This window comes from Myotis nattereri (assembly GCF_964212035.1).
Source record: "Myotis nattereri genome assembly, chromosome: 2".
NCBI classification, from domain to species: domain Eukaryota; kingdom Metazoa; phylum Chordata; class Mammalia; order Chiroptera; family Vespertilionidae; genus Myotis; species Myotis nattereri.
In genome coordinates, this window is record NC_138076.1 from 96,590,158 (window position 1) to 96,613,154 (window position 22,997).

The 22,997-nt window shown below is 40.5% G+C and overlaps 1 protein-coding gene across 1 annotated transcript in view; it reads left to right on the forward strand.

The window, feature by feature from the left end:
• The window catches only part of PDS5B (PDS5 cohesin associated factor B), a 265,811-nt gene that overhangs the window by 96,569 nt on the left and 146,245 nt on the right, over positions 1-22,997 (forward strand). Inside the window, exons 7-8 of the mRNA XM_081083029.1 lie at positions 13,800-13,880; positions 22,236-22,376. Coding sequence (XP_080939155.1) covers positions 13,800-13,880; positions 22,236-22,376 — 222 coding nt within the window. The remainder of the gene's footprint in view (positions 1-13,799; positions 13,881-22,235; positions 22,377-22,997) is intronic.

A 22,997-nucleotide genomic window follows, 5' to 3' on the forward strand; every position in this document is an offset into this window, starting at 1 on the left:
TGACCGCCTCTTGGTCCCTTTCTCTGGCCAGCAGGCTCCAGTTGCCTGATGGCCACCCATGGTCGGGCAGGGCCAGCGAGTGGGCGGGAACAGCTGACCTCTCGGTCCCTTCCCCTGGCCGTCAGGCACCAATCACCTAATGGTGAATAGGCAACCGGGGATGGGTGGTGGCAGGGGATGGGGCCGGCTGCGGGCAGCTGGGGAAGATGGCCCTGATCACAGGCCAGGCCTAGGGACTGTACCTGTGCATGAATTTTGTGCGCTGGGCCTCTAGTATATAATAAGACACCTATAGCAATAATGATTATACTAGTAATGATTAATTAAAGGATTAAGAAAATGATCTCAAAACATTGGGTACAAATAGCATATAAGATTGAATAGAGCCCTGGCTGGGTTTGCTCAGTAAGTTGGAGTGTCAACCCCTGCACCAAAAGGTTGTGGGTTTGATTCCTGGTTAGGGCACTTACCTAGGTTGCTGGTTCGGTCCTGGGTCTGGGCACACACAGGAGGCAACCGATCAATGTTTCTCTCTCACATTGATGTTTCTCTCTTCCCCTTCCTCTCTCTGAAATTAATAAACATCTGTGCATGAGGATTTTTTAAAAAAAAGTTTGAATAGAGTTCGTGAGTGATAGGATTTTGGTGATCAAGAGTATAGAACTGTTGATTATCTTTGAACTGAAATGAAGTATTCAAGTTAAAAATTTAAGGCTTACAATAAAAAGAATTATAATAAATGTAAATTGCCCAAATTTAGTACGTAAAGGCAGATTGTCAGATTAGATTAAAAATAACCTAGCTGGTCATTGTTAATAAGAGATAACAAAAACACTGTCACAAAAATGTTGAAAAATAAAAGGATAGAAAAAAGACTGCCAGATACATGCCAACTGAAAGAAAACTGAGGTAGCTTGTATTACTATTAGACATAATAGTTTTTACTGGGTAAAGAACAGATTTGTAACATGGCTTAGTTTGCAAGAAGATACCTAAATTTGTATTTACATAAGCTCAAAATAAATTGGAACCTTGATTCTTGAACGTCTCTTATCTCGAACAATTCAGTTATCAACCAAGTTGTTCTTGGGGGGAAAAGTGTATCGGTTGTTTGAACAAAATTTAGGTTCTTGACCCAACAACCCTTTTATGCTGATACCTGTCTCTCAGGCAACAAAGGAGAGAATGCATAAGTATGAAACAGTTTGCTGCTAAATCTTGCATTGTTAACGTCTCAGGAAATTGTTCTGTGGTTATTTTCATGTTTATGTTTGTCTTTGTTGCTGCTTATTTTTATTTAATATGTACAGTGTCACCACTTCTTACTGTACATTTCATTTCCTTTCTGTTAAATTTTCATTTCATGTTCATTTTGCTTTTAAAGTGTTTATAGATTAAACAGTACACTAGACGTATTGTATATAAGAAAGGTTAAAGCAGAGACTCATTTGGAGGTCTGGAATGGATTGATTTAATTTACATTATTTCTAATGGGAAAAGTGATTTGGTTTTTGAACAAATCACTTTTCTAACAGCCATCTGGAACCAATTAAGTTCAAGAACCGAAGTTTTACTGTATGTAAAGCATAAATTAAGAGAAATATAAAGAGAAAGAAACAAAGTCACAGTTTGGTGGGTGATTGTAACACGTTTCTTAGTGAGTATAAATCAGACCAATAGTTTGTAAGAATATTGAGGGTATGAAACCTAAGACTAAAAAGTTTAGCAGTCATACTGATTCTGTCAAAAGAATAAATCATAATGGCAATATGATTGCCATTATGAAATAATCAATGGAATAATCATTGGAAATGGAAATAATCATTGGAATAATCAATGGAAATAATCATTGACGCTATTAAAACTTGAATCAACTTAAAATATTTTTTTAAAAATATATTTTTATTGATTTAAGAGAGGAAGGGAGAGGGCAAGAGAGCTAGAAACATCAATGATGAAAGAGAATCATTGATCGGCTGTCTCCTGCACACCCCTACTGGGGATTGAGCCTGCAACCTGGGTAGTGCCCTGACCAGGAATCGAACCATGACCTCCTGGTTCATAGGTCAGCGCTCAACCACTGAGCCATGCTAGCCGGGCTTAAAATGTTTTTTTAATCTAACTTTATAGCTAAGTGCCCATTCAAGAAGTTATAAAAATATCAAAGTATACAAGATACGTAAGGAAAAGAAAACAATAGAAAACATGGTGACATGCTATAAAAACCCAAAGTTGGTAATTTGAAAAGTATATTAAGTAGGCAAACCCTTGACAAGGTGAATCAGAAAAAGGGAGATTGTATCAATACATATACAGTTTTAGAATGAAAGGCGGAACAGCTGACAATAAAGATCCAAAGACGATATGAACAATATTTTATGCAGACATATTGGAATTAGACTAAACAAATTACTGGAAGTATAACTTTCCCAATTTGTTTCAAGAGAGAAAACCTTAATCTTTGACCAATAAAAGAAATTTATTTAAAAATCTGTCCATTGCCCTGACCAGTTTGGCTCAGTGGATAGACCATCAGCCTGCGGACTGAAGGGTCCCAGGTTCAATTCCGGTCAAGGGCATGTACCTTGGTTGCGGGCACATCCCCAGTAGAGAGTGTGCAGGAAGCAGCTGAATCAATGTTTCTCTCTCATTGATGTTTCTAACTCTCTATCCCTCTGCTTCTCCCTTCCTCTCTAAAAAAAAAATCAATAAAATATATTAAAAAAAATCTGTCCATAAACAAAAACTCTTCTTTCCTAACAATCATATATAATAAAAACCTAATATGCAAATTGTCCCTTCCGATGGTCATTTGACCAGGAATTCGACCGCTCGCTATGATGTGCACTGACCACCAGGGGCTGTTGCAGAACAAGGTGGGTGTCAGCGACGTGGTGCTGGCAGCGGGTGGCAGTGGAGGTGCTGCCATCCCTGATGGGTCCCGATGAGAGTGGGATTGCGGCGGGATGGTGGAACAGGTGAGTGGATGGCGCCAAGCCAAGGCGGATGCAAATGGGGGCCTGATTGCCCCACAGACTGCGACCAGCTGCTTTGGCTGGGGGTGGGGCCGCCACCAGGCTCCCAGAGGCTGAGGGAGCTGGGCACGCGGCCGGGCCCTGACCAATTGCCCCATAGCCGGGATGGTGGAGCAACTGAGACAGTGGCATCAGGCCAAGGCGAAGTGCCAGGTGGGGCTGTGAGGCTGGGGGGTGCAAGCTGGTGCCTGATCTCCGTAGGCCACCCTGATGGTCCCACCCCCCCTCCCCCATGCATGAATTAGTGCACCAGGCTTCTAGTAGTAACAATAATAGCATCAGCAGCAGTACTCAAACTGACCACAAAAGAATTTAAACTTAACACCAGGAGATTTCTATTAACTATTTAGGTGGCATATAACTTTATATTCAGTAAGCTTTGCAGATTATAGAAAGAAAGGAATGATTCACAGAATTGTAGCAGGCCAATGCACAAAATTCATGTAAGGGGCTTGGCCCCCACTCTCATGGCGACTGCCTCAGCCCCCGCCCACCGCAGTGGCCACCTCAGCCCTCGGAGCCCTGGCTTCGTCCAGAAGGTTGTCCAGAAGAATGTCAAGTCTAATTAGCATATTACACTTTTGTTGTTATAGATAAAAAAGCTTAAGCAACCGAATGACTGGTCACTATAATGCGCAATGACCACCAGGAGGCAGACGCTTAATGCAGGAGCTGCCCCCTGGTGGTCAGTGCACTCCCACAGCGGGAGCGCCGTGAGACACAGGGCTCACGGCTAGCTGCCACAGCCTGGAGACCGCAGTGGAGCAGCAGCGAGCCTAACAAGTGGCAGTCTTGGCAGGCGCAGTGGGGCTGGGATGAGTAGGAGGGGCAGGCGGTGTTGGACTGCCACTTTTGGCCTGATCCCTGCAGTCTATGCTGAGGGACCCCACCTGTGCACTAATCCGTGCACTGGGCCTCTAGTGAGTGTATAATTTCCATAGGGAGATAGACTAAACCAAACAACAAAGGAGAATCAGGCTAATTTAATTTGAAATATAACATAAATTCAATATAAAAATAATAGTATCCATAATGTTATAAAGTAATATTGATAAAAAGCAAAATTGGCTTTTTTTTAAGGATTGTAGGATGGGTTTACATTAGAAAATGTTAGCAGTAAATTAAGATATTTGTGTAAAATAACATTGAAGAGAATAAATATCAGTGCATGCAGAAAAGACCATTTGATAAAATTCAGTATAACACTATATAATAAGAGAGAAACATGCAAATTAACCATCCCTCTGCTACACTCAAGCCATGCCCACAAGCCACGCCCACAAGCCAATCCAAGTGACTATGCAAATTATCTGACAAATATGGCGGTTAATTTGAATATGCAGGTGTCAAGCACCCCAGGAGGCGGCTGCGGGCTCCTGGGACTTTGGCTAGTCAGGGAGGTGCGGCTGCCAGTACCTAGCCACGACTGCAGGCTCCCAGGACCTTTCCCGGCCCCGGGAGGTGAGGCCGTAGCCACGCCTGCGGGCTTCTAGGACTTTTGCTGGTTGGGGAGGCACAGCCCCCAGCACCTAGCCACGCTTGTGGACTCCCGGGACTTTGTTGGCGAAGAGTGGGAGGTTTAGAGGACTTGCCAGAGCAGGAGACTGCTGGACATAGAGCAGAGCAAGAGCGAGAGGGCGGCTTGGTGGGCTCGGCTCCCTCTATCACCCCAGCTTCCTCATTACAGCTGTGGTAACTGACAGCAGGGAGGAGGAAGTCCCACCCCCACAGAATTAGCCATTGGTCAGACAGCTCTCAGCGGCCTGATAGACAGGACTCTCATTCATCTGCATCTCAGACCGCGACAGTAGAGAGGTGGGACTATGTCTAAAGAACAACTGTTGATACAACGTAGCTCTGCAGCCAAAAGATGCCGGCATTATCAAAAGAAAGTGGCTGCAGAGCTGGGTGCATCTGATTTTGAAAGAAGGCGGTGCCTGCGACAGGATGTATCTGAACACCAGTTACTGGAAAAACACCGTTGTGATGCCGAAAAACACCAGCGTTATCGACAGAAAATGTCTAAAGACCAGCGTGCCTTTGAAGTTGAAAGAAGGCGGTGCCGACGACACAATATGTCGAGAGAACAGTCATCAACAAGTACTATCAATACTGGTAGGAACTGCCTTCTCAGCGAAAATGGGGATGCAATCCTTGAACATAGTTGTGGTGGAATGACTGTTAGATGTCAGTTTTGCCTATCACTAAATTTCTCTGATGAAAAACCATCTAATGGGAAATTTACTCGATGTTGTAGCAAAGGTAAAGTCTGTCCAAATGATATACGTTTTCCAGATTACCTGGCGAATTTAAAAAGATTAATGACAAATGAAGATTCTGACAGTAAAAATTTCATGGAAAATATTCAATCCATAAATAGTTCTTTTGCTTTTGCTTCCATGGGTGCAAATATTGCATCGCCATCAGGATATGGGCCATACTGTTTTAGAATACACGGACAAGTTTTTCACCATACTGGAACTTTACATCCTTCGGATGGTGTTTCTCAGAAGTTTGCTCAACTCTATATTTTGGATACAGCCAAAGCTACAAGTAAAAGATTAGCAATGCCAGAAAACCAGGGCTGATCAGAAAGACTCATGATCAACATCAACAACCTCATGCATGAAATAAATGAATTAACAAAATCGTACAAGATGCTACATGAGGTAGAAAAGGAAGCCCAATCTGAAGCAGCAGCAAAAGGTATTACTCCCACAGAAGTAACTGGCAATTAAATACGATCGTAACAGTGACCCAGGTAGATATAATTCTCCCCGTGTAACCAAAGGTGCTGTCATATTCAGAAACGAAGATGGGAAACCTCCTTTTTAAAGGGACTTGCTCATTCATTGTAAACCAGATTCTAATAATCCAAGTGCCACTAAAATGAAACAAATCAGTATCCTGTTTCCTACATTAGATGCAATGACATGTCCTATTCTTTTTCCACATGGTGAAAAAGGCTGGGGAACAGATATTGCATTAAGACTCAGAGACAACAGTGTAGTCAACAATAATACTAGACAACATGTAAGGACACGAGTCACACAGATGCAGTATTATGGATTTCATCTCTGTGAGGGACACGTTCAATCCTATTTTAAATGCAGGAAAATTAACTCAACAGTTTATTGTAGATTAGTATTCAAAAATGGAGGCCAATTGGATAAATTTCATCAAAACAAACCAATCTAAGTTGAGAGTTGAAAAATATAGTGGCTTGATGGATTATCTCAAATCTAAATCTGAAAAGGACAATGTGCCGATTGGTAAGATGATAATACTTCCATCATCTTTTGAGGGTAGTCCCAGAAATATGCAGCAGCGATATCAGGATGCTATGGCAATTATAATGAGGTATGGCAATCCCGATTTATTCATAACCATGACGTGCAACCCCAAATGGGCAGATATTGCAAACAATTTACAACACTGGCAAAAAGTTGAAAACAGACCTGACGTGGTAGCCAGAGTTTTTAATATTAAGCTGAATGCTCTTTTAAATATCTGTAAATTCCATTTATTTGGCAAAGTAATAGCTAAAATTCATGTCATTGAATTTCAGAAACGTGGACTGCCTCACACTCACGTAATATTGATATTAGATAATGAGTCCAAATTATGTTCAGGAGATGACATTGACCGTATAGTTAAGGCAGAAATTCCAGATGAGGACCAGTGTCCTCTACTTTTTCACATTATAAAATCAAATGTGGTACATGGACCATGTGGAATACAAAATCCAAACAGTCCATGTATGGAAAATGTTTGAAGGGATATCCAAAAGAATTTCAAAATGCAACCATTGGAAATATTGATGGATATCTCAAATACAAATGAAGATCTGGTAATACCATTTCTGTTGGAAATAAAATCGTCAATAACACTTGGATTGTCCCTTATAACCCGTATTTGTGCCTCAAATATAACTGTCATATAAATGTTGAAGTCTGTGCATCAATTAAAAGTGTCAAATATCTATTTAAATACATCTATAAAGGGCATGATTGTGCAGATATTCAAATTTCTGAAAAAAATATTATCAATCATGATGAAGTACAGGACTTCATTGACTCCAGGTATGTGAGCGCTCCTGAGGCTGTTTGGAGACTTTTTGCAATGCGAATGCATGACCAATCTCATGCAATTAGAAGATTATCTATTCATTTGCCAAATGATCAGAATTTGTATTTTCATGCCGATGATTTTGCTAAAGTTTTAGATAGGGCTAAAAGGCATAACTCAATTTTGATGGCTTGGTTCTTATTGAATAGAGAAGATTCTGATGCACGTAATTATTATTATTGGGGGATTCCACAGCATTAAGTACTTAATAGTTCTTTGTGGACAAAGCGCCGAAAGGGTGGAATAAACTATTAGGCAGACTGTTCACTGTGAGCTTTAGAGAACCAGAACAATATTACCTTAGACTTTTGTTTCTGCATGTAAACGGTGCGATAAGCTGATGATCTGCCAACTGTAGGAGTTGTAACTTATGATACATTTTGTGAAGCTGCTAAACACCAAGGATTATTACTTGACAACACTATCTGGAAAGATACGATTGACGATGCAATCATCCTTAATATGCCCAAACAACTACGGCAACTTTTTGCATACATATGTGTGTTTGGATGTCCTGCTGCTGCAGACAAATTATGGGATGAGAATAAATCTCATTTTATTGAAGATTTCTGTTGGAAATTACACTGAAGAGAAGGTGCCTGTGTAAACTGTGAAATGCATGCCCTTAACAAAATTCAGGAGGTATTCACATTGCATGGAATGAAATGTTTATATTTCACACTTCCAGACTATCCTTTATTAATGAATGCAAATACATGTGATGAATCGTCCTTTATTAATGAATGCAAATACATGTGATGAAGCGTATGAGTGACGACAGGCAGAGGTCTTGATAAATTCTCTGAATGATGAACAGTTGGCAGCCTTTCAGACTATAACTTCAGCCATCGAGGATTAAACTGTACACCCCAAATGCTTTTTCTTGGATGGTCCAGGTCATTGGTCGGCAAACTCATTGACAGTCAACAGAGCCAAATATCAACAGTACAACGATTGAAATTTCTTTTGAGGGCCAAATTTTTTAAACTTAAACTATTTAGGTAGGTACATTGTTATTAACTTAATTAGGGTACTCCTAAGGTTTAGGAAGAGCCACACTCAAGGGGCCAAAGAGCCACATGTGGCTCGTGAGCCGCAGTTTGCTGACCACGGGTCCAGGTGGTAGTGGGAAAACATATGTATAAAGTTTTCATACATTATATTAGAGGTCGTGGTGGTACTGTTTTACCCACAGCATCTACAGGAATTGCTGCAAACTTAATTCTCGGTGGAAGAACCTTTCATTTCCAATATAAATTACCAATTCCATTAAATGAAACTTCAATTTCTAGACTCGATATAAAGAGTGAAGTTGCTAAAACCATTAAAAAGGCGCAACTTCTTCTTATTGATGAATGCACCATGGCACCCAGTCATGCTGTAAACACCATGGACAGATTACTAAGAGAAATTATGAATTTGAATGTTGCATTTGGTGGGAAAATTCTCCTTCTTGGAGGGGATTTTCGACAATGTCTCAGTATTGTACTGCATGCTATGCGATCGGCCATAGTACAAATGAATTTAAAGTAGTGTGATGTTTGCGGATGTTTCAGAAAATTGTCTCTTACAACAAATATGAGATCAGAGGATTCTGCTTATAGTGAATGGTTAGTAAAACTTGGAAATGGCAAACTTGATAGCAGTTTTCATTTAGGAATGGATATAATTGAAATCCCCCATGAAATGATTTGTAATGGATCTATTATTGAAGCTACCTTTGGAAATAGTATATCTATAGATAATATTAAAAATATATCCAAATGTGCGATCCTTTGTCTAAAAAATGAGCACGTCCAAAAATTAAATGAAGGAATTTTGGATATACTCAATGGAAATTTTCACACATAATTGAGTGATGATTCCATTGACTCAATAGATGATGCTGAAAAGGAAAATTTTCCCATCGAATTTCTTAATAGTATTACTCCTTCGGGAATACTGTGTCATAGATTAAAATTGAAAGTGGGTGCAATCATCATCCTATTGAGAAATAGTAAATGGGGTCTTTGTTAATGGTACTAGATTTATTATCAAAAAATTAGACCTAACATTATCGAAGATGAAGTATTAACAGGATCTGCAGAGGGAGAGGTTGTTCTGATTCCAAGAATTGATTTGTCCCCATGTGACACTGGCCTCCCATTTAAATTAATTCTACGACAGTTTCCCATGATGCCAGCATTTGTGATGACTATTAATAAATCACAAGGACAAACTAGACAGAGTAGGCATATTTCTACCTGAACCCATTTTCACACATGGTCAGTTATATGTTGCTTTCTCTCAAGTTCGAAGAGCGTGTGACGTTAAAGTTGTAAATACTTTATCCCAAGGAAAATTAGTGAAGCACTCTGAAAGTGTTTTCACTCTTAATGTGATATTTAGGGAGATATTAGAATAAGTTTAATCACTTTATCAGTCATTATTTGCATCAATGTCCTTTTTATATCATGTTTTTGTTGTTTTTATATCATGAGTTTGTTGTTATACCATTTTTGTTATTGTTTATTAATAAAATTATGTATTATTTTCATACTATAGGCCCGGTGCACAAACATTTGTGCACTGGTTGGGGTGGCAGTGTCCCTCAGCCCCACCTGTGTCCTCTCACTGTCTGGGACCCCTCGGGAGATAACCACCTGCTGGCTTATGCCTGCTCCCCAGCTCGCAGATGGCAGGCCCGATCCCATGGTGCCTGCCCCGCCTCCCTGGGTCGCATACAGCAGGCCCGATCCGGGATTGGGGCGGGCGGTGGATGGCGTTGTCCCGCCCCACCACCCGGGTGGCACACACGGCAGCCCGATCCCAGGGTTGGGGCGCAGCCCTGGGTGGCGCACACGGCAGGCCCAATCCCAGGATTGGGGCGGGCGGTGGATGGCATTGCCCTGCCCCACCACCCCTGGTCATGCACACAGCAGGCCTGATCCGGGGTTGGGGCGCCGCCCTGCGTCACACACACGGCAGGCCTAATCTCGGGTTTGGGGCGCCGCCCCGGGTCGCGCACACGGCAACCCTGATCTCGGGGTTGGGGCAGGCAGCGGATGGCGCTGCCCCGCCCCACCTGCATTATGCAAATTTAACGCCCATCTTTGTTGGGTTAATTTGCATACTCTTCTGATTGGCTGATGGCCGTAGCAAAGGTACGGTCAATTAGCATCCTTGTCTTTTATTAGTGTAGATACATTTTAGTCATTTCCTTTTATTTTAGAGAAAGGGCAAATAGCAATATTAAAATATTTCCTCTAATTAATACCCTTTCAGTGTGCGTGGATTTCGTGCACCATGCCACTAGTCTATACTAATAAAAGGGTAGTATGCCAATTAGACCGGATATCTGCCGGACGACCTTCCAGACAAAGCCATGGTGGCGGGGCCAAGGCAGAGGCAATTAGGGGTGATCAGGCCATCGGGGGAGAGCCTGTGGGATCGGGCCTAATCCGGCATTATGACATCCCCCGAGGGGTCCCAGATTGGAGAGAGTGCAGACTGGGCTGAGGGACACCCTTACCCTTCCATGCACGAAATTCCTGCACCGGGCAGAAAGGAACCTCCTTAAACTGATAAGGATTTGTATGATAAGGATATATATGTTCTTAATGGTGAAATATTTAAACCTTCTTTTTAAAGTTAGGGACATTGTAAAGATATTCCTTCCATTCAGAATAAGGGTAAGAATGCTATTTCTAAACACCACTAACTAGAGGTTTCAAGTTAGTAGAATAAAACAAGACAGACAAATAAAAAAATAAAAGGATTAGAAAGGCCGAAACCGGTTTGGCTCAGTGGATAGAGCATCGGCCTGCGGACTGAAAGGTCCCAGGTTCGATTCCGGTCAAGGGCATGTACCTGGGTTGCGGGCATATCCCCAGTAGATGTGCAGGAGGCAGCTGATCGATGTTTCTCTCTCATCGATGTTTCTAACTCTCTATCTCTCTCTCTTCCTCTCTGTAAAAAGTCAATAAAATATATTTTTAAAAAAAAAGGATTAGAAAGATGATACAAAACTGAAATTACTTGCAGATGATATGACAGCCTGTGCAGGAGAAAATATAGTTTCCAATACAAGAAAATTTTCCAAAGTTGTTAGATATATGATCAATATATAAAGATCTGCTAGTATAATATAAAAAAAGTTCATTTGTAACTTTAAACAAAGACTTGTACTACTTAAAAGTTTAAGAAAAATGCACATGATCTTTATGTTGAGAATCATTGGTTGACTGAAAAGTAGAAGACTTAAATATGTTGCATGATTTGTTATTGTTTTATGGGACGGGAAACTCATCATCATACTGATGACAGCTCAGCATATGAATACGTAATTCAGTAAAAATAGAAGCTGAAAATGTCTATGTATGTGTATGTGCATCTCTCTGTATTTTGACAAACTGATTTTAAAATTTACATGATGAGCAAATGACCAATAATAGTCAAACAATTTTGAATTAGAATAATAAAGTAGGAACTGATCTTACCCACTGTTAAGACATTGTTTCCTTCTGGTTTGTTGACTATAAGCAGGCAGTAATAGACAAAAAGACATAAGGAAGTAATGGAGAATTTTCAGATGACTGCCTGGTTATATAGAAACTCGAGTATGTGGGTATTACGGTCACTGGAGGGAAAACAGACTATTTGATGAATGGTTTTGTAGGACAATTGATTATTTATATGGACAATAATATTAGCTTTATTTATTTATTTATTTATTTATTTATTTATTTATTCATTTATTGTTAATTGTCACTAGAGGATATCTTTCCCATTGATTTTTAGAGAAAGTGGAAGGGAGAGAGGAATAGGGAGAGAGAACGAGAGGGAGAGGGAGGGGGAGAGAGACATCAATGTGAGAGAGACAGATTGATTGATTGCCTCATGCATTTGTTCCTACCAGGGCTGGGGATTGGACCTGCAACCCAAGTTATGAGCCCTTCAGTGTCCAAGTCATTGCTCTAACCATTGAGAAACATCAGCCAGGGCAATAGTAAATTCTTATTTTACACTGTATCTAAAAATAAATTACAGGTAGAATAAAGATTTAAATCTGAGAAGCAAGTCTTTAAAATTTTATTTGTAAGCATAAAACAACATCTTAACCACAAAGTGGAAAAGAATTTCTTAAGATATAAAGCACAAGGCAAATAAGCAAAGATTGACACATTTGATTACATTTAATTTTTAAGTTCTATATGCTCTAAAACATGCTAAACTTTCTTGAAAAGACAACTGTAGGCCATGGCATGATACACATATAATTGACAAAGGTTTAATGTGTCGAATTTATAGAAAAACTCTACAAATAAATAACAAAACAGATAATAGAATTTACAGAAAAGTATTATATTTACAAGGAGGCATGTACAAGACATGTAATTTAATGTCTATGAATAAGAGAGTGAGTAAGCTGTGGCATATATAGTAAAATACTAAATAGCTGTTAGAAATGAATGAAGTAATACAAATAACAATACAAATCTAAAAGTATGCTGAATGTGAATTTCAGCCCATATATACATATATATATATATATATATATATATATATAGAGAGAGAGAGAGAGAGAGAGAGAGAGAGAGAGAGATGTATTTAAATAAAATTTTCATCCCTGGTCTCTGTAATATGTTTAAACTAGAATGTATATTGATTCCATTTTAGATCTTTGGTGTTGATTCTGTTATCATCAAAATCTATTCAGAAGTACATTTTCTTAATATACTTTTTCCTGTTCTTTTTTTCTTTTCATACTTTACTCTTTATGTTTCTTTTTGTATACTTGAACTTACCTGTGCTCTGAGATGTGCTGAGTAAATCTCCTTTCCCATAGCTGCCCCAAATGTTGTCTTTCCCCTCCTGTGGACACACCTGCTGGCCCCGCCCCCCTCCCCCACCCCCCCCCTTTCCTCCCCACACTAGAACCCAGTTCATTCTCTTAGGATGTTTTGTGAAAGGTTTCGTGTGGGTCAGGTTCACACATCTATGACATGAGGCTGTATATATCAAAAAAAGTTTTATTTCAAGCATCTGGGTGCAGACGGGCTGAGTCCGAAAAAGGAGTCAGCGGCGACTAAAGGGAGAGTCAAGCTTTTTATCAGCTTCTGTTGGTGGCGGGCAGTTTTTGTTGATGCACAGAGCTTGACTGGTGGTTCTGATCTTTGGTTATCTAGGCTATGCAGAGCTCAAGACTGCAAGCTTTTGGCAAGATATCTGCTAAGCACAATAAGTTTCCTCTGCCCATTTTATTTTCTTTAACCCTTTCATTTTGGTTATTGGAACCTGGAGTGAAACAGCCTGTATTTCTTTATATACAGCTGTGTATAAATAAATAGATTTAGAATGACTGTCTCCTCTTGAACTACTAAATATTTATTGAATCTACTAAACATTTATTTACCTTTCTATATGGTTTACATTGTTATGAACAAGATGAAGAAAATATATTTACCCTTGCTTGGAAGGGATGTTATGATTTAGTAGATCAGTTAGTCTTAAGAGAAAAAAGTGGCTCTGCCTTCTCTTTTTTATTCTGAATTTTAGAGTTTTTCATTAGTTTATTTGAGTGTTCTTTTGCATACAGGTACTGTTTTGTTTCTCACAGTTAGAGAAATGTAATACAGATATCATTATGTCTTTCAGAATTTAAACAAACAAGCATATGATTTGGCAAAGGCTTTACTGAAGAGGACTGCTCAAGCTATTGAACCATACATTACCAATGTAAGTCTTACTGTAATGAGGTGTCCACATAATCAGCCAACATTTTAAAGACTGCGAGAAGCAATTTTTGACAAGTAGTACATACCTTTAAATTTTGTGTTCTTTTAATTACTAAGTAATGTATTTTCTTTCTCCTTATTTAAAATTATTCTTGGTTAATATTTTCTAGAAGGTTAATGCTCATCTTGTTTGTTCATTCTGTGCTTCTTTCAGATTGCCTAGGAACTAAAACAGCATTAATTTGGTTAGCAAGATATACTGTTTTCTAGTGTTAGAAAAAGAATTAAATGTAATTAGATAAAACATATGGAACTTTTCATTATTCAGAGAAATTGTTTACAGCTTTTTGGAGATTAAATTGATTTGTACAAAAGGAAGATATAAACTAACTAGAGGCCAGGTGCACAGAAACTTGTGCATTCGGGGAGGAGAGGGGGGTCCCTCAGCCCGGCCTGTGCCCTCTCGCAGTCTGGGACCCCTCCGGAGATAACGACCTGTTGGCTTAGGCCTGCTCTTAGGGTGGCAGAGGGCAGGCCGAATCCCTAAGTGCAGCCCCTGGTCTGGCTCAGAGCAGGGCCGATTGGGGAGTTGGGGCGCCTTCCCCTGTCATGCACAGAGCAGGGTGGATTGGGAGGTTGTGATGCCACCCTCAGTCACGCTCAGGGTAGGGCCGATTGGGGGGTTGGGGCACCGCCCCCTGTCACACTCAAGGCAGGGTCCATGAGGAGGTTGCGGCGCCACCCCCTGTCATGCACAGAGCAGGGCCAATCGGGGTTGGGGAGCTCCCCCCTGTCACTCACAGAGTAGGGCTAATAGGGGAGTTGGGGCACTGCCCCCTGTCACACACAGAGCAGAGCGGATCAGGGGGTTGGGGCGCCGCCCTCTATCACCCACAGAGCAGGGCCCATCGGGGTTGGGGAGCTCCCCCATGTCACTCACAGAGCAGGGCCCATCAGGGGGGTGGGGAGCTCCCCCCTGTCACGCACAGAGCAGGGCCCCTCAGGGGGTTGGGGAGCTCCCCCATGTCACAGAGTTGGGTCGATAGGGGAGTTGGGGCACCGCCCCCTGTAACACACAGAGCAGGGCCGATCAAGGGGTCGGGGCGCCTCCCTCTATCACCCACAGAGCAGGGCCGATCAGGGGGTTGGGGAGCTCCCCCCGTCAAGCACAGATCAGGGTCAGTCGGGGTTGGGGAGCTCCCCCATCACGCACAGAGCAGGGTCAATCGGGGTTGGGGAGCTTTCCCATGTCACGCACAGAGCACGGCCCATCAGGGGGTTGGGGAGCTCCCTCCTTTCACGCACAGAGCAGGGCCCATCAGGGGGTTGGGGAGCTCCCCCCTGTCACGCACAGAGCAGGGCCCATCAGGGGGTTGGGGAGCTCCCCCATGTCACGCAGAGAGCAGGGCCCATCAGGGGGTTGGGGAGCTCCCCCCTGTCACGCACAGAGCAGGGCCCATCAGGGGTTTGGGGAACTCCCCCATGTCACGCACAGAGCAGGGCCCATCAGGGGTTTGGGGAGCTCCCCCTTGTCACGCACAGAGCAGGGCCCATCAGGCGATTGAGGAGCTCCCCCGTCTCTCACAGAGTAGGGCCGATAGGGGAGTTGGGGCACCGCCACCTGTCATACACAGAGTAGGGCCGATCAGGGGGTTGAGGCGCCGCCCTCTATCACCCACAGAGCAGGGCCAATCAGGGGGTTGGGAGCTCCCCTTTGTCAAGCACAGAGCAGGGTCAATCGGGGTTGGGGAGCTCCCCCATCACGCACAGAGCAGGGCCCATCAGGGGGTTGGGGGGCTCCCCCCTTTCACGCACAGAGCCCGGTCAATCGGGGTTGGGGAGCACCGCCCCTGTCACTCACAGCAGGGCGGATCAGGGGGTTGGGGCACCTCCCTCTATCACCCATAGAGCAGGGCCGATCAGAGGGTTGGGGCGCCGCCACTGTCACACTCAGGGCAGGGCTGATGGGGTGGTTATGGCTCTACCCCATCACACACAGAGCTGGGCCCGTGAGGGGGTGGGGGTGTTGGGGCGCCACCCTCTATTACCCACAGAGCAGGGCCGATCAGGGGTTTGGGGCGCCGCCACTGTCACACTCAGGGCAGGGCCGATGGGGAGGTTATGGCACTACGCCGTCACACACAGAGTAGGGCCCGTGGGGTGGGGGGGTTTGGGCGCTGCACCCTGTCATACACAGAGCCGCAGGGCGATCAAGGGGTGGGGAGCTCCCCCCTATCAGGCACAGAGCAGGGCTGATCAGGGGGTTGGGGCGCCTTCCCCTGTCAGGAACAGAGCAGGGCAGATAGGGAGGTTGTGGCCCTGCCCCCTGTCACACACAGAGCTGCAGGGCGATCAGGGGGTTTGGGCGCTGCCCCCTGTCATGCTGATCCCGGTGCTGGGAGGCCTCGTGGCTCCTCTGATCCTGGTGCTGGGAAGCATATTACCCTTTTACTATATAGGATAGAGGCCTGGTGCATGGGTGGGGCTGGCTGGTTTGCCCTGAAGGGTGTCCCAGGTCAGGGTGGGGGTCCCCACTGGGATGCCTGGCCAGTCTGGGTGAGGGGCTGAGGGCTGTTTTCAGGCTGGGACTGAAGCTCCCAACTGCTCCTTTTTTTCTTATTTTTTTTTTATTTTGGGCAAGCTTTAACTCTGAGGCTCCAGCTCTGAGGCTTCCGCTTCTGAAAGCAGGTATCTTGTTTGTTTCGGTTCTATAATCGAAACTCTGTATCAACTCCAGCTCTGAGATCCCGGGCTCGCTGAAAGCAGGTTTCTGGGGTTTTGTTTAGCTTCTATATTTGTTACAATGTTTTTTAAACTGCAAGCTCAGAGGCTGGCAAGGCAGGCGGGTAACATTGGTTTCCTCCGTCACTGAAGCAAGCAAGCCTCATGTTAGTTTCAAGCTGCCTGGCTGCCGGCCGCCATCTTGGCTGGCAGTTAATTTGCATATCTCGCTGATTAGCCAATGGGAAGGGTAGCGGTCGTACGCCAATTACCATGTTTCTTTTTTATTAGATAGGATATGAAGATCTAAAAATTGACGGCAAGTATGGATGGTATTGATTTGGTAAAAGTTGACTATCTTGCCTTTCCTGGGTGAAATTCCATATAAAGCTACCTTTTCTGAGAAAGGGGAAGAATTCCAGTGAAATGAGCCCTTTCAAAATCACCCCAAATCTACTTATTTATGACTAGAGGCCCGATGCACGAAATTCATGCAAGAGTAGGCCTTCCTTAACCGCCCCCCACCCCACTGCCTGCATGGATTCCCTCTGGCACCTGGGATCCGGGCTTCCCTCAAAGCCCCAGCTTCGTTTGGAAGGACCTCCGGTCTAATTAGCTTATTATAGTTATATTATTATAGATTGACAATCTTGTATTTGTTTTCAGATTAAATGTATTCCAACACATGGGTTCACTCATAGAAACTTACTGTATTTTTTATTTCTCCACAGTTCTGTGAGTTGCACAACTCTAGATGGGACTATTCATTGTATTTCATGTATTTCATTTGTTCTTTTTGGAACAAATCTAGAACATTGTATAGCAGTTCTGTCTCTCCATCTACTTTGTGCTTTCACTACCTTCAAACATGTAAATGATGTAAATCTTTCTTTTTGAAAAAAGTGAGAAAGAAAGCTTTTTATAATTACTTATGTACTTAATTTTACTGAAATTGATTGGAGACTTTTTCTTGTACTATACAAAAATTAATTCAGTATATAAGCTACATCATGAAAAGATGTACTTTGAAAAGTAACATACTTTAGACAACAGTATCTTGGCAGATCCCAATTTTTCTTTCTGACTATGGCCTTAAATGATTCTAAGCACATGATGATTAGGAAAAATGTACTTTACTTATAAATTGTTTTAGAGGGTAAACTTTCAGAAGCTGGAGAATCAAATTATGTAACTTATTTTAATAGCTCCAAGATTGACAGGGAGCTCTAAATGTTGATTTCTGTAAGTTTTATATAAGTCTTGGGAGTATATTGGTTAAATTGGGTGGATTGAATTTTTTCTTTATTGAGTTAATGGTATTTGAAGTGTGTAGACCAGACTTAAGCATTCTTTTGCCATGGCCCATTGGGTACACTAGGTGAGGTCCTCCTGGTGATTACTTATTTAAATTAGTATTGCCAAGCTTGGGTGTTTTTTAGGGAAACACAATTTTCTTTGATATCTTTTTCTGACATAAAAAGAAGAAAATAACGCCATACCATGTTAATATCTTTTCTAGGGTTGGATAATGAAAGAAAAAAGTTTCAAGATAAAATAGTAGTATTGGTTGGAGCCAGGTTACTGGGTTCCTTATAATATACTTTCAACATTTGTGCATACTTGAAAATATTATAATAAAATTTAAAAGGAAAATAAAAGGACTAAGATAGAACTTTTAGCCATCCCAGATAAATCAATGTAAAAACATTTTCTTAATTACTTATACCTTATGTTATATTCCTGCTCTTAGTTCTTGTCTGCAAAAGTAGAATCCCCCCATCCATACTTTCTTGTTATATCTTTATCAGAAGCTGAAGAACAGAATTAGTAGAATGGTCTTAGAACACTTTCAGTTACATATTTATTCCAAGTACTTTGTTATCTCTCTTTCTCCTGTTTTCTTATCCCTTGTTTTATTTGAGGATTAGCTGAGAAGTTAAGAATTACTGTTTTTTTCTTTTTTTTGTAAGATTTATTTTTCTGCCTCACACCTATATATGTAAAATTACTAGAATTCTAGTGAATTTAATTATCTTGTAGTAGGATAAAATCAGTATAATTTTAAAAATTATTCTTAAGCTTTTGAACTTGTATATGTAATAGCCATTATTTATTTACCTTCCTGGTTGAAAATTAGCAAAAATAGAGGTAAGATACTAAGATAATAATAAACCCATTTCTATTCCTTTTTTATTTTTGTCTTTTTCACTCTTATGTATAGACACATTCACTTTTGTTCTTTATAGATAGTGATTTCTGCATATGTAGGACTTAAGAAATCACTGTGGTGTTATAGATTATTTTTTAAAATAAAAGTTGTAACTTGATGACTCAGAATTCTAACTAAAAAGTATATATATATCTATATATCTATCTATCTCTCTATATATGTAGATATATATATATATATATATATATTTTTTTTTTGTTTAATTTAAAAAGTACATAATGACAATTCAAAAACTTTCCTACATGGATCACTATTTAGTAATATCATTTTTCACCAGATCATTTTAATCAGACGGTTTAGGAGACAGCACAAAATTATTTTGTTATACTGAAAAAAATGTATCAAATCCATTTTGATATAGGTAAAATTTTATTAAATTGCTTAGTCTTCCTTTGCTTACAGTTTTTACATCTGTAAATTGGGATTAATAATGCCTGGGGTCATGGCAGAGACTGTTAAACAGTGAAAACACTTTTGTAATTAAAATTAAATGCTTAAGTATGATGTAGAATTTATTACTGACATTACTCATACTCCTTTCATTAAGAAGCAATTGTTATAAAATAAGTTAATTTCTAGTATGAATATTAGCTACCTACTTGTAAGTGAAAAATGTTTTTTGAAAGGCAATACTTAATCAAATCAGTATTCTCTTCCTCCAATAAATTGTAAGCCCTCATGTAGGGCATGAAGAAGACTGACTTGGTCCTTACCTTTATGGAGATTATATATATGTTAAATATATGTTTTTGATGGAATTTGTAAGAAATAAACTAAGCAATGATTTTTTTTAAAAAAAAATGAGCTTTTCCTAGACTGATAGAATAGGATGGTTTTACCACCACGGTGGCCATATTGGAAAGGATTATTGTTTCTTGTTGTTGTTAAGGAAAACTAGATTTACTGTTTTTAAACAGTTGAAAATTTGTGAGTTGAAACAACAAAGCTGCTTTATTTTCAGTCTAAATGAGAATTTAACGGTTAATGTCATGAAGTTCTTTTCCCACAAAATGGATAAAAAAGGAGGGAAAGCAAGTTATTTTTAAAACCAATAAAGAACGAATAGTAAAACAGAACTTGTTCTTTTTTCCCCCTGCATGGCTAGGTAGTTTGTACAGGTTTATAGATCTAAGAAACTTTGTTAAGAATGACCCAAGAACTAAAATAAAGCAGAAGAGACAGAAATGTGAAGTCCTTGACTTCATACTTTTCATATAGAAAGCCTAATTAAACCAGGTTGTGTGTTAAAACTGTCGCAAAGAGAAAAGATTAGGGCAGTTTATTTGGTGTAAAGAATCCTTAACTGCTTCTTCCAGAAGACAAGTTACTGTTGAGAATATGTGGTATATTTCCTGGGTTAATTTTTACATATTTGGAAGAGTTTAAATACTTAAGAACTTGATCATTATGCCATGTGTTGTTACCAGTTTCAGTAGTGGTATGATCTGAATGTGGGAACTAGAGTTGGCTGCTTATAGAAAATAAATTGTTCAAATTTGGATTTTCCTTGTGTTTATATGTGCTTTTAATTGGATTTAAATTTGTGCTATAAACCTTGTGTATTGTTTATTTTATTTTGCTTATGAGAATATAAATGACAAAAAGGATTAGAAAGAGGTTTTGCATTAGCCTATATAATAAAAGCCTAATATGCAAATTAACTGAACAGCGGAATGACCAGTCGCTATGACATGCACTGACCACCGGGGGGCAGATGCTCAATGCAGGAGCTGCCCCCTGGTGGTCAGTGCGCTCCCACAGGGGGCGTGCTGCTCAGCCAGAAGCCAGGCTCAGGGCTGGCGAGCGCAGTAGCAGTAGCGGGAGTCTCTCCTGCCTGCTAAGGAGCAGCAAGCCTAGCCTTAACATGTTAAGCGCCCAACCTGTTTTGTCTTCTGGACAGAACATATAGTGTCAGTCAGTGGTGACTGATAGGGTGCTTAATGTGTTAAGGAGCATCAAGCAGGCAGATGGTAAGGAGCAAGGGCTCCTGGATTGCAAGAGGGCGCAGGCCAGGCTGAGGGGACCCCCCCTCCCTACCCCAGAGTGCACGAATTTTTGTGCACCGGGCCTCTAGTAAATACATAATTAAATATCTTAAAATGGAATCAGCTCTTACTGTGAAGGTGTAAGGCTTTGTCTTTTATGCTATAGTCTACTATACATGTTAAGGTGAACGAGAAGTCATCCCTTATCCTTAAGGAATTATCTAGTAGAGGAATTAAGACAACTTATACAGGATAAAATATAGTAAGACTGTTATGAGGAATAAAGTGTGTTTGGTAGTAGGGTGTTTATCAATAATGCTTTTTTAAATTGTGTATAAAGTGAATTCCATGTTTTATCTTTTCATATAGCCTGTAGTGTAAGCATGTCAAACTCAAAGGCTAACACGGGCCAAATAAACAAGTTTTAAGTTTATGTGGGCTGCAAAAAAACAAAAGCTTCAATTTTCATAGAAACATAGGTTTATTTCAGTAGAGACATGCTGAATACAAAGGGCTAAAATAAATGAGTAATCTATACTAAGAAAAGGGTAGTATGCTAATTAGACCAGATAGACCGGATGTCTTCCAGACGTCCTTCCGGACATCATACCTGACAAAGCCAGGGCCTGGGCGAAGCCGTCTGGGGTTCCGGGTGCCTGCAGCCAGTCCGGGTGAAGCCGCCCGGGTCTTGGTTGCCTGTGGCTGGCCAGAGGAGGGAAGCCTGGGTCCCAGGTGCCAGAAGAAAGCCGGTGCCTGCAGCCGGAGGAAGGAAGGTCTACTCTTGCATGAATTTTCGTGCATCAGGCCTCTAGTCATTAACATAAAGTAATAGAATATTTTAATAAAAATTAATATTTTTTCTTGAACATTAACTTATCAGACACTGAATAACTGCACAAATTAATAAGCGTAACGCAAATAAACCTATTTTTCTTGTTCTCCGAAAGCAAAATATTTCCTGTTGCACACACCAAACAAGTCAGTCCAAGACTAATGACGTGGCAATTGGCTGCTAAAATATTCACTACTAGTATTAGTGGAGAGAAATGGTGCTCCTGCATGTAAGGGAAATGAATGCAACATGATTATAGTAATCAGTCATTAGAGAATGTTGTAGTTCGTTATTAATAATTATATATAACAGGATATTGTAAAAATTAAGTTATGAAATTTTTATTAAAACGTTTCTTACATACTGTTAAATTGGCTGGGCTGCAAAAATATTTCTTGTGGGCCAGTGGCCCCCGGCTGCAAATTTGACATGCTTGCTGTAGTGGTTTCCTCCTTACTGTTAGAAAATGTTTTCATATGCCTACTTTGACTTTGTATGAAATGATAATGAATTTAATTGAATAATAATTACGATTTTAGAAAGTTTATCTGTGGTGTTTCTATTAATATACAATTTTTTTTTCGAAAGTTTTTTAATCAGGTTCTGATGCTTGGGAAAACATCTATCAGCGATTTGTCAGAACATGTCTTTGACTTAATTTTGGAACTCTATAATATTGATAGTCATTTGCTGCTCTCAGTTTTACCCCAGCTTGAATTTAAACTAAAGGTAACTATTTTAAAAATAATATGCTTCAGTCAACTAAATTAGCAAAGAGCATTATTTGTGCCTTTTTAATTCTTATAATGGTTTTATCTGAGGATTACAGAAGTAATGGTATGTTATTATTATTTAAATTACATATTTATGCCTTGCCTATTTGTGTATCTTGAATGCCCATCATGATTTCTAGCAAATAGTAGCTGCTTAGTTAATTATTGGAAGGATGGTATATTTTTCAAAATATTTTCCAGATAAATTCTAGGTTGTGACTCAGTTTTAAGGTCATAGCTATATATTAAGCTAATGTTTTCAAGTTTATAGTAGTTCCCGAAACCCCTTGACTGGGCTATAAAAATAGTTTAGGCTCTGTTATCCACGTCATGTGAAATATTTTCCCTTTGTGCATATTATCTTATACATTCCTATGTTAAAAGCACCTCTGCTTTTCATCTCTTAAAAGCATGTTCCCATTGACTTGACATTATTAGTTTCACTTGCAGATTTGGGGGATATTCTTTTTTTCTTTCAAATTATTATAGGAAAATTAAATAAAGCTGTTTATAATTAATAATCTTTGTGGATCCAGTGTACCACACAGAAAAGTTCTTATTTCTGTTATATCTTTTG